This window comes from Microcaecilia unicolor, chromosome 3 (assembly GCF_901765095.1).
Source record: "Microcaecilia unicolor chromosome 3, aMicUni1.1, whole genome shotgun sequence".
Lineage (NCBI taxonomy): Eukaryota > Metazoa > Chordata > Amphibia > Gymnophiona > Siphonopidae > Microcaecilia > Microcaecilia unicolor.
In genome coordinates, this window is record NC_044033.1 from 303,334,206 (window position 1) to 303,351,611 (window position 17,406).

General features: G+C 42.9%; 1 protein-coding gene across 3 annotated transcripts in view; it reads left to right on the forward strand.

Moving 5' to 3' along the window:
• Positions 1–17,406, forward strand: part of DIP2B (disco interacting protein 2 homolog B) — a 596,277-nt gene that overhangs the window by 223,955 nt on the left and 354,916 nt on the right. For 2 of the 3 annotated variants that reach the window (XM_030198260.1, XM_030198262.1), the window contains exon 3: positions 13,489–13,617. The exons of the other annotated variant lie outside the window; for it this stretch is intronic. In XM_030198260.1, the coding sequence (XP_030054120.1) occupies positions 13,489–13,617 (129 nt within the window). The remainder of the gene's footprint in view (positions 1–13,488; positions 13,618–17,406) is intronic. 3 annotated transcript variants of the gene reach the window in all.

Below are 17,406 nucleotides of genomic sequence, written 5' to 3' on the forward strand. Positions count from 1 at the left end.
CGGAAGTATATTGGGCTGCCTCTAAGGCTGTCATGAGAGGGCATATTATTGCATACACAGCAGGGAAACGGAAGCAGAGGGAGGCAGAGCTCTTGCGGTTGTCTCGAGAGTACCATCAGCTGCGCCGGCAACATATAGCACACATGACTAATACTTACAGGATAGAATTAAAAATGGTTAAGGCAAAGATAATGGAGATACTGACGCAACGAGCAGAAAGAGATATTTATTTCCGGCGGCTCTGGTTGTTTCGCTGGGGGAGTAAGCGGGCAGGCTGTTGGCCAATCTAGTTAGGCCATCTCGTAAGACACAAATTATTTCAGTTATTAAGGATGATAAGGGAAGGGTGCACACTACGGAAGCACAGATCCGACAGCAATTTGTCAATTTTTACAGCTCATAGCATCAGGCCAGAGAATATGATTTTGCCAAGAGTGAAGCCTTCTTCCAGCAATTGCAGGTGCCACGTCTTTCGGCAGAACAATTGATACATCTGAATGCACCTATCTCAGAGAAGGAAATTAGGTTGGGGATTAAGGACATGAAACTGACGAAGGCACCGGGCCCTGATGGGTTTGGTCCAGAGTATTACCGTATGCTGCCTGATTTGGTGGCGTCACCATTGAAAGAATGGTTTAACGACTTGGTGGGGGGGGGGGGGGGGGGGGGGGGGGGGGGAGAGAACACATGCAATCTAATTTGGCACATATAGTACTATTACCAAAACCGGGTAAGGATGCTGGACAGGTGGGTTCGTATCGTCCTATCTCCCTGTTGAATCAAGATGTTAAGTTATTGGCCGCTATTTTGGCCCGGCGCTTAAACCAGGTCATTCATACTTTAGTTCATGAGGACCAGGTGGGCTTTGTACCAGGGAGATACGCATCCATGAACATCATGCAGGCGCTAATGGCCATTCATGAGCGGAAAGGGAAGGGAGGAATGGAAGCCATTGTAGGTCTTGACATGGAAAAGGCCTTTGATAGTATTTCCTGGCCACACTTATTTGGGGTACTGGAGAGGTTTGGCATCACAGGGGCTTATGTATCTTGGATACGGGCTCTCTACACAAATCCATCGGCCAGGTTGCTGGTCAATGGAAAACTGACTGATAGCTTTTCAATTCAAAGGGGGACCAGGCAGGGCTGCCCACTCTCGCCACTTCTGTTTTTACTAGCGATTGAACCGCTGGCTTTAAAGATCCGAACCAGTGGAGACTTCCGAGGCATCCGGGTGGGTAGCAAGGAGCTTCGCATAAATCTATATGCGGATGATATTTTACTATATGTGGCTAATGCACCTAAAGATTTGCATGGGGTTCTAGATATAGTACGGGATTTTGGAGACCTGTCAGGGTTGAAGGTGAACTATGATAAATCGGAATTGCTACCGCTTTCGGGGATAAGGGGGGACCCTGGGATGGGGGGACTCCCTATAAGGCCGGTAGGGGGGGCAATGAAATACTTGGGGATCTTCCTGAGCACTAATACATCAGTATTTTATAAGCGTAATGTGGTGGAAGTATGGATAAAATAAAAAGGCTGTGTGATAAATGGAAAGATCTGCCCCTCTCGATGGGAAGGATAGCCCTCACGAAGATGGTTTCTTGCCCAAGATTTTATACCCATTGCAGGTGGCTCCGATATGGGTTCTCAGGAGAGAAGAGCGTTTGTTTAGGTCCCTTATTGGCACGTTTCATTTGGCGGGGCAAAGGGGCACGCATAGGGTATGCAAAATTATCCTTATCCAAAGCTCAGGGGGGTCTGGGGTTACCGGATCTCCGGAGATATAATGCGGCGGTAATGATACGGCTTATTTATGAGGGAGTAGGAGGTTGTCCACGATTCCTCCCTAGAGAGGGGTTCGAGGATTGGAGCCACCCATGGAATTTTCTTACCTTACTGCATTTAGGCTCCAGCGGGACTCCCCGGCTCTCTCACAGATTGGAATTTCTGAGACCGATAAGGAGAGCATGGATATGGTGGAGGCGGCAACAACAGCGTTCTCCAGATGCCTCCCCGTATCTTAGCCTGACAGGTAACGTAGCATTTCCGGCGGGCATGGGGTATTCGGTGTTCTCTAGGTGGGGAGATAGGGGATGTAGGATATTGGGCCAACTCATGGATGAAGAGCAGTCGGTCTTCTTTACATTTGACCAGGTAAAGGAGAAATGGGCAGTCCCAAATAGCAATTTGTTACAATATTTGCAGGTTCGGCACTATTGGTCATCAATTAGGGGGCAACACGGGGATGGATGGACATGGGGCCCGCTAGATAAAATCTTATTGCAGATGCCCAGTAAGGCCACCAGCCTGTCCACTTGGTATAAGGTATTAACAATGAAAGGGCCTAAGGGTGGTATGGAGAAATTGGTGAACCGCTGGAATGAGGACCTAGGGACTGCATACACGGGACCGGGTTTCGAAAAACTTTTTTCTACACTATATAATATGGTCAAAGCAGTAGATCTGCAAGAGACACAATATAAGATTTTGCACAGAGCGTACATTTCTAAAGCTAAAGGGACCACTATGGGACTTTGGGACAATGATAGATGCAGTAAATGCGATAGGGAAGGGGAAACCTCCTTCATTCCTTTTTGGAATGTCCGGCTCTGGGGTCTGGAATGAGGCATTTCAACTCTTGAATATTGTATTACATACAGTTTTGGAATGGGATTATGCAACCCTTTTATTGGGGGACCAATCTCTGTTGGTGAGTCAGGGACTTCGACAACCACAACGACGATTCCTGTATGTCTCGTTACTGCTGGTCCGGAAGACTATATTGCACTGCTGGACTTCCTCGGAGTTGGTATCGGGGGAACTATGGAGAATTCATATGCGAGAGGTGGGTAAATATGAGATTCAGGCCTACCGCGGCTCTCCCAGATTGAATAACCGACAATAGCTTATCTGTGGGCCTCTTGCTTAAATACGATGGGTTAGGGGGGGGGGAGGGGAACATAGGTTGGGAGAGTGTATGGGGGTGTATGTTGTGGTATGACATATAAGGTTTGAGAGGTGGTCTGAGTGTGAATGGTGGATAGGGGTAATACAAAAATGCAATGCAGGGTGTTGGGGACGGTTCTTTGCATTGGACCGGTATAATGTATAAAGTTCGTGTGTGTTAATATCTGGAATTGCAGAGCTCTTTGTATAATCAGACGTGACTGTTTATTTCCACTTGGACATTGGCACTGTGTATTGCAATAAAACAATAATAAAAAAAAAACAATGTAAAAAAAAAAAAAAAAGAATCTGCTGATCACATCCATTATGGCTAACATGAAGTATTGGGTATTTATTTTCACCCCTCAGAGTCAGTAATGTAGCAGTGAAATATAGTGGATGGGATAGCTATAGAACTGGATAGATCTTCCCTTATCTGTTATGGGGAGGGTAGCATTGGTTAAAATGATAATGATCCCTAAACTACTATATCCATTACAAGCTCTACTCATCTGGATTCATTGTAAGGAGGAGCTGGCCTTAAGGGCCACTTTCCGCAAGTTTGTTTGGCAGGGAAAGGCAGCTCGAATTGGATATTCTAAATTAATTCTAGATATGGCTCAGGGAGGTTTAAACTTTCCAGATAATCAAATTTATAATGTGGCAGCATTGCTGCGCTGGATTCTTGAGATAGTCATGGGTGTCTAGAAATTTTTTTCTTTTCCCCTGAAGCTATTATGCTCTTGATGTCGTTCTTATTCTCCGATAAATCTTTTGGGAGGACTTTCAGGGGAGGACCATTTTCATGAAACCTTTCTGGCAACTTGGAGATGGTGGAGAAATAGACGACAAGGTACTCTGAGAGCATCCTGTTTTATTACACTGGTGGGAAACCCAGATTTTCCCTCCAGGGTGGGGGCCTTGGCTTTTAGCCTCTGGGAGGACCGAGGATTATCCTCATTTTATCAGCTCCTGCAAGAGGGGGAGGAGGAGGAAAGTTTTCCTTCGTTTGATTTCAGGAACAATGGGACTTGCCCCACACCCACTGATGGGCATTTTTTTTTTTCAGGCTCGTCACTATTATACATCTTTATCTCATAAATATGGTAATGATTTGGTACCAACAAAATTGAATGTCCAATTTGTCTCTGCAGACCCCCTAACCTCCACACTCAGTAGTTTATCAACATTGACCAAGATGGTTCGGGATACTGCAGATAGGGCATTTCTAATCTTTGTGAGCGTTGGTGGAAGGATATGGGACGGAATTTTACAGAGTCTCTTTTACCTGCCTTATTTGTTTCTACCTTTTCCTTTCTCAAATTGGTGAAACTCCAAGAGACACAGTTTAAAATAATGCACAGTGGGGGGGCGTGTCAAGATGGCGCCGGGAGCGGACGCTCTGTAAGCAAGCTCCAACTCAATTTCGCCAAAACTTTTCTTTTCTTATCTTTGGAATGCCTCACTCGAAATGTAAAGGGGCTACCCGGGTAGTTCCCCCACCTACCGGGATGTGTATGCCGGCGAGACCTGGATTGGGGGGCTTCTTCCCCGCTCTTTCTCATACAGCAAGCGGGTTGGATTCCATAGCGGGAGGAACTGGTGAAGTGGCCCCCCGCTGGAAGCGGGAAACATCTTTATCTCCCCTGCCGAGCTCTCAGGTCCTCCGTGCCCTGCAGCGGCAGCGAGTCGTGCAGGGAACCCGACAGAAACCGGAAAAGTAGATGTGGGTGGACCCAGTGGGGTGATCGACTCTGCGGTAACAACTATAATTGCAGGGAAAGAGCCGGAGGTAAGCCTTGGCAAGATATGGCTGAAGTTATTGGACATGGAGAAAATCTTGCAACAATCTTCAGGAGAGGTAAAAGTTTTGAATCCTAAAGTGCAAGAACTGAAAGATTCCATAGATGGGGTTAAACAAGATTTTTCCTCAAAAATAGAGACTTTGCAGAAAGAGATGATACAAACAACTGAATTTAAAATGGCAGTAATAAAAGATAATGCTGAAATAAGAAGAAAGATTGAACAAATGGAGAACTTCAATAGGAGATTGAATCTCCGTCTGCTTAATTTTCCTAAACTTTTGGGGGTTTCCCCATTAGAAATGTTTACAAGATTTTTGAAAGAAAATTTAAATTTTCCACAAGAAGCAATTCCTCCATTGAATAAAATTTATTTTATACCTAATACAATAAAAAAAAGCAGAGGGAGAAAAATCTATCGATATGAACAATATTACCGCCATTTTGGAGCAGTCATTGGAATGGAAAAAGAGGCGGAGGCACAGCTATAATTTATAAATCCCAATTCACCGTCACAACATGACCACCTAAACCTTATCCTGTTTTATAGACCACCTGGCAAGACGGCCAAACACATCTTATGGATTTCATATCGAATACATGCGTTTCCACCCAAAACCTTCTTATAGCAGGAGACATCAACCTTCACCTCAAGGATACTAACCTAACAAGCGTACGTGAATGCAAGGACTTCCTCCAGCTATGGGAACTTCACTGGCCAAATATGCAACCCACCCACATTAAAGGACACACACTAGACATCATCACATACAAATTCTCACCAGAACAAAATCTCGCACTAACAGATACAAAATGGACAGCTATACCACGGTCCGATCACTACAAAGCAAACCTCTCCCTTCACTGGCGAACAAAGGATTCACAAAATAAGCAAGAACAACGTACCTACACCACGAGAGGCAAAATAGACCCGCTAACATTTTGGCAACAATTCTACAACAACGAATGGACAGCACCAACAGACTAACCCCAATTTCTCCTCGAATGGAACAACAGATGCAGAATCATATTAGACAGCATAGCACCACTTCAAACCAGAACCTCACACAGAAAGAACTCAATACCATGGTTTAATGAAGAATTGAAAGAATTAAAAACACAAGTCAGAAGATTAGAACGAGCATGGAACAAGAAAAAAGACGAAACCGCACTCAACGAATGGAAACAACTACAAAGAAATACAAATACACCATCAGACAAACTAAAAGATCATACTATAAAACTAAAATCTACAGGATACACGTAAACTCTTCCAACTCGTAAACAAGCTACTAAATACCACGCCGTTACTTCTAACAACATAGATACCCCATCAGCAAACAATCTTGTGAATTACTTCAAAGAGAAAATTATAAAGCTACGACTCATGATACCTATCAACACAACTGACTATGCAAACATCCTTGAGTGTCTAGATCCAATACCTGGGGAACATCCAGTAGACCGATCATGGACCAACTTTGACGCTTTCTCGATCGATAACATCTTCCAATCGCTTAGAAGATATGCCAAGTCGCAATGCAAATTAGACATCTGCCCTAGTAGCCTTTTAAGATCCGCCCCTCAGCAACTCAAAACAGACCTCACAAGCCACCTGAACTACATGCTACAAATGGCCTCTTCCCAAAGGATAAAGGAAACATTCTACTCACTCCCCTACCTTAAGATGCAAAGAAAAGTTTAAATGACTTAACCAACTACCGTCCAGTAGCATCTATCCCGCTGATAACCAAACTTATGGAGGGCGTAGTGACGAAACAGCTCACTAACTACCTAACTAAATACTCAGTTCTTCACGAATCTCAATCAGGATTTCGGGCGAACCACAGCACTGAAACAGTACTAGTGACCTTAATGAACAAATTTAAGCAAGCAATTGCAACGGGCAACAACATACTTCTCTTACAATTCGACATGTCCAGTGCCTTTGATATGGTCAACCATGGAATATTACTACATATCCTAGAATACTTTGGAATTGGAGGCAACGTTCTTAACTGGTTTAGAGGATTCCTGACCTGAAGATCATACCAAGTAACAACTAAAGAGGCCATATCAGCCCCATGGACACCTGAATGCAAAGTTCCCCAAGGATCCCCCCTCTCGCCAACCCTCTTCAACCTAATGATGATACCCTTAGGCAAGCTATTAGCCAACCAAAACCTCAACCCATACATATATGCAGATGATGTCACGATATACATCCCGTTTAAACATGATCCAAAGGAAATCTCCAGTGAGATCAACCAAAGCTTCCAAATAATGCACTCCTGGGCGGATGCATTTCAGTTAATTCTCAACGCAGAAAAAACAATGTCTTATACTCACCTCACAACATAATACAAATAAATTCACTACCATAACCATACCAAACGTTTCCCTTTCCGTCTCAAATACACTGAAAATTCTTGGAGTCACCATTGATCGTAATCTCATACTCGATAACCACGTGAAGAGTACAACTAAGATGATGATCCACTCCATGTGGAAACTTAAAAGAGTAAAACCTTTCTTCCCAAGATCCATCTTCAAAATCTAGTACAGTCAATGGTACTAAGCCACTTGGACTATTGCAACGCACTCTAAGCTGGCTGTAAAGAACAGAACGCCAGGAAACTTCAAGCAGCCCAGAATACTGCAGCCAGACTCATATTTGGAAAAACAAAATATGAAAGCGCAAAACCTTTAAGAGAGAAGCTACACTGGCTCCCACTTAAAGAACGGACCACATTCAAGATCTGCACGATTGTTCATAAAATCATCTACGGAGACGCCCTGACTTACATGCTAGACCTCGTTGACCTACTTCCTAGAAATGCTAAAAGATCTGCCCACACATTTCTTAATCTGCACTTCCCTAGCTGCAAAGGATTAAAATACAAACTAACACATGCTACCAGCTTTTCCTACATGAGCACGCAGCTGTGGAATGCACTACCAACAAATTTGAAAACAATTAACGAAATCACTAACTTTCGCAAATCTCTGAAAACCTATCTCTTCAACAAAGCCTACCACAAGAATACATAGCTTATCTATAACACTTCACCACTCCACCCTTACTTTGAATGACGCCTTTCTACAACTGTCTGCTTAGTTCTTCTCTGGCATCCTTGATCTCTTTACAACACCAACTGTACCTTTTACCCTGGAATGGCGATGCCATAACAGGTCCTTGTAAGCCACATTGAGCCTGCAAATAGGTGGGAAAATGTGGGATACTAGTGCAATAAATATAATATATAAATATATCATTGGACAATGTGACTGAAAGAGCGATGCTGATTGTACCTTTTGTTTTCCAGCAAGATTTGAATTCAATAATGAGACTTTAAATCGGCAAATCATATATTTGGAGGACAAAAAATTTGGGTTTATTCAGACGTGACTAAAGTCACGCAACAAAAGAGAAAAATGTTTCTTTCTATGAAGTCAAAAATAATAGAATTAGGAGGATCTTTCCTTCTTGCATACCCATGTAAATGTGTTATAAGATTGAATCAGATAAAGTATGTATTCTATATGCCTGATCAGCTTAAGTCTTTCCTAGACTCGAAACAGCAATAGAGACTTTTGTAAACAAGTGAGAATTACGGCGACATATTTTCCTTTATAAGTTTGTAATAATTTAAATGTAATCTTTACTAACTCCTACCCCCCTCTTATTCTATAGGGGTCTAATGAAGCCAATTATATGTTAAGCTATGAGAAAAGGAATTCCTGTAATAGCATTGTTCTTGATGGCTGTATTTAACTTAACAGTTTGTCTGTTTAAGCTTGAAAAATTAATAAAAATGATAAATATAAATTAAATAATGCATAGGGGAGTTGTTTGAAGTTGTGAGATGATGATCAGTGTGTTAAATGTAAGTCACAACTTGGCACCTTACTGCACCATTTTCTGGAGTATTCAAAACTAACGGTGTGCACCCAGGTCTTGCAATCTTTGGAGACCACCATCCAACACAAGGTGGATTGGGACTACAGTTCGTTGCTTTTGGGATATTGTCAACCCTTGATGGATCAGGGGATATCCCCTATCACTTGCAGATTTGTTTGCATTGTCCTGACCCTACTGAAAAAACTCGTATTACAGTTTTGGACCGCAAAAGACAGCCCAACAACGGAATTATGGCACCGGAAAATGAAAGAGTGCCAGTTTTGAGGTCAGGAGAGAGAAAGAAAAGCGACTGATGCCTGATCGGCACCGTTGCTTGTATTTATGACCTCATTATGCAAATAAGATGCCTACATAATATATACGTCCCTAATATGGTCTGATATTTGTTGTCTTCTCATGGTTTTCAACTCTGTGGCCATCCCTGCACAGCCTTTGGGGGGGGGGGATGAATGAGGAGGAGAGTGGGGAGAGTAAAATAGGTGTTTGGTCAGATGTATGGATGTTGGATGGATGTGGAATGGATCTGAGGATATACATTGGAAGGGTGATTACTATCTAAAAGTGCTAAAGCAGTGTGAATTGGAAGTTGTTTTTCTGTATTAGAGAGAGCTCTGTCTGTATATTGCTTTTTCAATTGTTATTTACAGCAGACAGTCTATTAGTGAATGCCAAGGATAATCCGTTTGCATTGTTTGTAACTGTACTGATAATGGACATTGAGTACATTTGAACATAAATACTTTTTAAAAAGAGACAATTAAAAAAAATAGTTCTTCTCCCCCCCCCCCCCCCCCCCCCCCCAACAACCCGATCCATATGTTGTCTTTTATAAATATTATTTAGAAATCTATATAAATGAATGTTCCTTTACCTGGAGATCCCACATTCCCCATCATCCATTCTTAACAGATTCTGAAATGTGTCTTTTCCGGTATAGTAATCTCTAGATTATTGGACATAAATGGGACTGACAAAAAAAAGTGGATGAGGGAGAACATAGAAGTATATTGAATGCAGTAGAAAAGAGTTAAACTTAATACACCCAAGAATCTTACCTAGCACTGCTGCCTGTTAACTAAAATGTTTCCAGGAGAGAGAGAGAAAAACCCATGTGTATCTCAGTGACCATGCTGTGATGTCAGTGAGTTATGCCGGATAATCAGAACCTCCGATAAGTGAGACTACTGTATCTCCAAAATGAGTCTGTTCTCAAGTATCTGAGAAAGATAATCTAGACATGTTTTCATTGTCTACAAACCATGTTCAAAATCTGAGACAGCGCTGGCTTCAACAATCTACTGGTAGGTCATTTTAGACCTTGTCTTTCTCTTACAAAACAAACTTTATTAGACTATAAGAACATTAGTGTTGCCATACTGGGAAAGGGAATGGGACTGAATATACCACCTTTCTGTGTTTTCTTTGCAACTGCAATCAAAGCGGTTTACATAGTATATACAGATGCCTATTTGTACCTGGGGCAATGGAGGGTTAAGTGATTTGCCCAGAGTCACAAAGGAGCTGCAGTAGGAATCAAACCCAGTTCCCCAGGATCAAAGTTCGTCACACTAACCACTAGGCTACTCCACCCCACCGAAGGCCCATCAAGTCCAGTATCCTGTTTCCAACAGTGGCCAATTCAGGTCACAAGTACCTGGCAAGATTCCAGTGCACTAAAACAGATTTTATGGTGCTTATCCTTGAACCAAGCAGTGGATTTTCCCAAGTCCATCTTAATAATGGCTTATGGACTTTTAGGAAATTATTCAAACCTTTTTAAAACCCTGCCAAGCTAACTGCTTTTACCACATTCTCTGGCAACGAATTCATTATACAGGTCCCCTTCAGTATCTTTACCAAATATTATACGATGTAGCCGCCCAAATTATCAGGGCCATTGTATAAAGAAGTGATTTTCAACCTTTTCATTTCACTGCATATACTGACTGCATATTACTGACAAGGTGCTAAAACTGTCAAGGAACACCATCAGTTTTTGTATTAGCACAAACTTACATGGAATAACACACCTGATCCAAACAAACAGCATCCATCCATCCTCCTGGAAACCCGACATGACGCTGCTGTTTAACTTCCTGCATTCTTGCAGTGCTTTTTGAGCTATCAGACATTTTCATTTGTGTTTTGAATGAAGCCTAAAATGAACTGAGAAACTGTATTTTTTGTAATCTGCTCAGGTTCTTTTGATTCCTGATTTTCCAGCTCTGTTTATTTTTTTTCTCTTGAATTTATCCAGTATTTTTAATCACAGTGCGTAATTCATTTGTTCACAGTCGCATACAGAACTCAAGTTATTGCTAAGGAAGACCCTGTTAGGAAAACCCTGCTCCAATATCATTCATGACGGTACAGACCAAGAGAAGAAGTTGGGAGTGTTTGAGTAGAGTTCTACAGCATTTCTTCCTTGGTTCAGTTTCATTCAGTATTTTTATAAATGTAGACATTTTAATAAGGAAAGTGTCCTTTTGTTGATGCAAAGATCTACTGTAGAGATCAGAAACAATTAGTGATGTAAAGCAGGGATTCTCAACCTGCTATACCTGGCACATTGAGGGGGTGCTCAGGCAGAAACCCTGCTCAACAGCAACAGGGCAGAAAGTGAGCAATGACAGACACAAAATCCACTGTAAAGAGGCAGGAGGAATGTGTGAGGTCACCATACGTCTGGGTTTAGTTTCCCTGAACATGCCCTCATTTTCAGGGGACTGTCAGGGGGTCTGGGTGTTTTTTTGCAGCCTGCCTGTTTCTCCTGGTTTCTAGGTGGGTGGGCAGTATGCTGCTGCTTCTTTAAAATGGCTGCCGAGAAGTCACGTGGCGGCCTAGCAAGATGTCCAGAAGTCTTGAGAAGCTACTGCTTGAAGTCTCGACAGCCATTTTAAAGAAGCGGCGGAAACGGGCAAGAAAGAGTGGGGTTATTTCCTGCCCCGAAGAAACCACTAGACCACCAGGACATGTTAAGGTACATTCGTGGAGGGCACCCTGACTCAGGAGCAGAGGGGAGATGGGAGGTGGGTGGAGGGGAGGGGGCTGTAAAAAAAAAAAACAGGTGGGTGGGGGTGGAAAAAGGTTTGTAAGGGGGACATATCTGGGCAAAAAGGGAGAAATACAGCACATGGATGGAAGGGGATGGAGAGGAGAGGGGGACATGTTCATGGATATGAGGGAAAGGAAAAGTGGATTTGCTACTCGTTTGCTTTTTTGGATATGAACATCTTTTCTAATTTTGTATTTTGCAGAGTACAGAAGAAAATGCATTTTTATTACTTTTATCAGTATATTCACTGCTTATAGAATCTGGCTTTCTTGAGGGGTCAAGAAAGTGACTATGGGGCAGGGACAGTGTGGCATTTTATTTTTTGTCATCTTTTTTTTTTTTTTCTCTTCACAAATATGATAATCCTAGATATGTGCAGCATGCATGTAAGGGGAGCTGTTTTGCTGTTCTGAGCCTCTTTCCTCTTGCCATGTGCCTTGTACTCAACATGGCTGAGCACACAGCAGTTGTACGGTATTCCAAATCGCCACTGGACAGTCCCTCCCCCCCCCCCCCCCAAATTAAGCATTTGTTATTTTTGTTAGGGAAGGGTGTTATGTTGGGGCTACCTAGCTTCTGTTGTTCTGGAGGGCCACATATTCGTTCTCTTGTCTGCCTTCCTTTTTTTTTTTTTTCCCCTCCACCTAGCTCTGTGTGTCTTTTTCTTCCCTGGGTTAGTTACCTTGTTGTTCTTCACAAAATAAGGTGAAGGGGTGCATACAGTAGTGTTTAAGTGGGAGTGGAACTAAAACTGTGTCAGAACTCAAAGCATGGGATAAGCACAGAGGATGCTTAAATGCAAGAATGTGAGGATAAAGCCTGAGATTGAATAAAGTGTGCAATATTTAATCAGGACAGTAGTGGTTGAATATTTTTTTCTTGGCACACTTCTAGTTCCAAGCCATCAGGGACACCCTGAATCAGATCTGTTTTTAAAGCATGCTAGGATTGCAAATGTAGGACTACAAATCCCAGACTGCTTGGACTTGGAATGTTGGAACTGCAGAGCTACTTAGAAAGGGTGCTTGTGAAATAATGTATCCTCATTCATCCTCCAGCTGAGCAAGAATAGCAGATTCTGGTAGGTCTGCTTCCCAGATGACCAAAAAGTTTTGCAGTTGAGTTATGTCTTGGATATCTTTTAGCTTTTTTGCTGCTCTGAGCCCTATCCCAAATCAGCAAACAGGGGGATAGGCCTTGGAAGTCAGTCAAGTTCATGGATTACATATTATTTTGCTTATGTGGAGGCACATAACAAAGACCTTCAGGCTCTGTTGATTTTTTTTTCCCCCCTGCCTGCTCTAATAACACAAACCTTGATCTCTGGCCACCTTCTCACTTTTTATAGAGGTGTGTTGCTTCAAGCAGTGGAAGTCTGACATACAAGCCTTTTGTGTGACCCATTTTCAGCACTCGCCTTATGTCTCCCACTGCTTCATTCTATCATTCCCTTGTGGTCTGGAAAGTTAGCATCTTTCTCAAAGTCCTCTACCAACTGGTAGTGCAGGAACAGGCTAGAAAGTCTGCTCTTTGTCTTGATGCTACCCCTCCCCTCTCCCACTAACTAATGCAAATCATGGGAGAGAGTTATCTTGAATATGTTTAATTATTGTGTACATAGCATGCAAATAGTTTGATTATCTAAAGTTTATAAAATGCTGAGTGCAGTAAGATTCTAATATTCTGTTCCTTTTAATGTTAGGCAGAGAAAGGGTATCTTAATTCTATGCAATAAAAGGCTTTCTCTCTACTTTGCAGGAGTTGATCCAGCATTACAGAAGGAGCACAGGAACCAGACATCTGCTCCCAATGCGGCTCCAACACAATCTTCGTCCAAGTATCACCGAGCCCGGTCAGGGGGAGCTAGGGATGAACGCTATCGATCTGGTGAGAACTAGGCCCCTTTCCATTACCTAGCTTCCCACTGTTCTAGAACCTGAAGGATAGTTGTGTCCATCAACCAGCAGGTGTAGATAGAGAACTGAAAACTGAATTGAGACATATCTCTCTTGGCATCCATTCCAGCTCCTCAGTATTTTCTATCTCCAGCAGGTGGATGGACACAGTTTTCAGCTTCTGGTTCTGCTTTGTTCCACGTCTAATTGGTCAACTGGCCTCCAGTTGAGCTTTGCTGGTGGCTTGAGTCTGCAGAGTCATATTTGGAGGTCTTCAGATCCCTGTCTGTGGTGCCCTGTGAATTTACTTCTTCCCTCCCTTTACTTCTCCCCAGTTTCCTGTGGAGATCTCCTTTTCCACCACAACAATCTTAAAAAAAAAAAAAATAGAGAGAGAGAATGAAAGAGGTTTGCTGGAGAGCGTGGGACAGAGTATCAGTCCTGAGACTTTCTCATCTATAGTAAGACTTATGGAGACTGTGAGCTTGGAGGGAGCAGCCTCAGGGCTTGATAGAGCATTCATCTGCATCGAGATCGTGTTTTCTGTGGTATTTGCTCTCAACACCAGGCATATTTGCTGAAGCAGGGGCAGTCGCCACAAGGTGCTTTAGTTTCTTGCCCCGGCTCCTAAGAGATATTGTTTAGACCTCCAGGAGTGGGCAAATGAGGCGTGCTCTACTTCTCACTCCTTACCTGATGTGGCCTCTGTCTATTCAGAGGAGCCATCATTGATGGAGCCATGAGAGTTGGGAGAGCTCCCTCCTGAGGAGGAGGATGACCAGAAAGTACTGAGGTTCTTTCATAAAGAGGAGCTCGATACTCTTATTTCTGAGGCACTGGCAGTGCGTCCGCGTCAGAATTTCTATCTTTGTTATCATGAGTGGGCTTAGAAGTCCTTCTAAGCCCTTCCCAATGCATCCAGGGATTCAGGACCTGATTACAGCAGAATGGGTCTCACCAAATGCAGAGTGGGGAGAGCCATGGCTCACTTCTACCAATTCCAGAGGAGAACAATAAATTGCAGCTTTCCATGGTGGACTTCCTAGTTATGGTGGTGACTAAAAAGACCACCTTGCCGGTGGAAGGGGGCATTGGCCTAAAAGACCTACACTATAGGAAGCTAGAAGGCTCACTGAAACATACTCTGAGAGAAACTACATTGGCTTCCTGTCAAGGATCGTATCACCTTTAAACTGTGCTCTCTAGTTCACAAAATCCTATGTGGTGAAGTACCTGACTATATGATAGATCTCATCATCCTACCACTTTGGAATACATTCAGACTCTCCCGTTCATATCTTAACCTTCATTATCCAAAATGCAACGGCATTAAGTACAAGTCCACGTATGCTACCTCCTTCTCTTTCATTAGCACTCAGCTTTGGAATTCTTTGCCGAAGACCATAAAAACCCTCCCCGATCATCTAACTTTCAGGAAATCTCTGAAGACCTTGTTATTTGGAAGTGCTTATTCCACGGCCTCTTCATGTGTCTCCACTGCTGGAAGCGCATCGATCTAGAGACATTTGGACACTTCCCTCTTCCCTCAAAGTTTCCCTACTCCTTCCATCCATTCCTACTTTCCCCCAGTATCTCTTGTAGGTTTTCTGCTGTATTAGCTTCATTTTACTGCATTGGCGTCTGCCTCTGTGGTGCGTTGTAAGCCACATTGAGCCTGACACTGTTGGGAAACTGTGGGGTACAAATGAGATAAATAAATACTTAACTGGATCAAGGGCTTCCTAACCACAAGAACATACCAAGTAAAATCCAACTCAAACATATCATCACCGTGGAAAGCAGACTGCGGAGTACCGCAAGGATCACAGCTTTCACCGATCCTATTCAACTTAATGATGACCCCACTTGCCAGGTCCTTATCCAACCAAGGCCTTAACCCTTTCATATATGCAGGCGATGTCACAATATACATTCCTTACAAAACCAAACTGACAGAAATCACCAACGAAATCAAGCTCAGCCTGAATATTATGGATTCATGGGCAAATGCATTTCAACTAAAATTCAATAAAGAAAAAACACACTGTCTCATCCTATCATCACAACACAGCAGGGACATCCCCACGAGTATCAACACCCCAGTTCACACCCTTCCTATCTCAGCCTGAAAATCCTCAGAGTTACATTGGACCGTAACTTAACATTAGAGAGCCAAGTGATATCCACATCAAAGAAAATGTTCCACTGAATGTGGAAACTTAAAATGCGTGAGGCAATTCTTCCCGAGGGAAACATTTCGCAACTGATACAATCAATGGTACTAAGCCACTTAGACTACTGCAATGGAATTTATGCGGGATGTAAAGAACAAATCCTAAAGAAACTTCAGACCGCTCAAAACACGGCAGCTAGGCTTATATTTGGTAGTTCGTGATTTGAAAGTGCAAAACCCCTCCGTGAAAAACTACATTGGCTCCCAATCAAAGAACGCATCGCCTTCAAAATCTGCACCATGGTCCACAAAATCATCTACGGAGAAGCCCTGAGTTATATGACAGACTTGATTGTCTTACCAATTTAGAAATACATCCGAATCAACACGGACTTATCTAAATCTGCACTACCCAAGCTGCAAAGGACTTAAATACAAATCAACTTACGCATCTAGTTTTCCTACATAAGCACACAACTGTGGAACGCATTACCTAAAGCCTTGAAAACGATGCACGACCACCTAAGCTTCCGCAAATCACTAAAAACTAACCTGTTTAAGAAGGCATACCCTAATGACCCAACCTAAATGCCCAATCTCAGCAACACAGCCAAACTAAAGCACGCAATGGACATAACACAACTCTTCCGTTCTACGATTCCCTAATGTGGCTGTACCACATGAACTTTATCTTACCACGACATCACCTTGTATTTGTTCACACCGGAGCCTGCAAAGGCCCTCCGGTACTATGTAAGCCACATTGAGCCTACAAATATGTGGGGAAATGTGGGATACAAATGTAACAAATACATACATAAATAAAATCCCGGCCCCTTACTGCCATGTACAGAGCGTGTTTGGATTCCAAAACATTATCAGGAGAGCTAAATCTGGCCCAAATTGTGGTTCTTCCTAAACCTAGGAAGGATCCCGTGATTCCAGAGTTATACCACCCTATATCATTATTAAAGTTTGAAACTAAACTGCTGGCAAAAGTGATGGTGAATAGACTGGCCAGAGTGCTCCCTGCACTAGTGCATGAGGCTCAAATAGGCTTCATACGTGGCTGATATATAGCCAAGAACATTAGGAAGATATTGACGTCTCTCGAACTTGGAGAGTGTACCACAGTTCTCTCGCTCTTCAGTTTCGATGCCAAAAGAAGGCATTTGACAGAGTTAAATGGGATTTTATGTACAACGTGTTACTTCATTATGGTTTTGAGGGGTGGTTTTTCAATACAATCCGCACTCTTTATTTAGCCCCTTGTGCCAGTGTGGGGGTCAATGGAAGACACTCAGGGGAATTTGCTATACATAGGGGGACCTGTCAGGGATGTCCCTTATCTCCACTATTGTTTGTTCTGACACTAGACCCTCTGATCAGAGATGTTTTTTTCTGTTCCAGCGGTGAAGGGGATGGGGTAGAAATCAGATGGGAATCTGACCTGGGGAGATCATTGTTGGAGTGTAATGTGATCAATACTATTCATAGAACACCCCAGTTGGTCCAAGGGGCTGATTTGAGAGAATGTGCATTCCGGGTGCTACAGTGGGCATATTTTATTCAGGTGCAGATGTACAGGGCAAGGAGACTGTCTGCTTT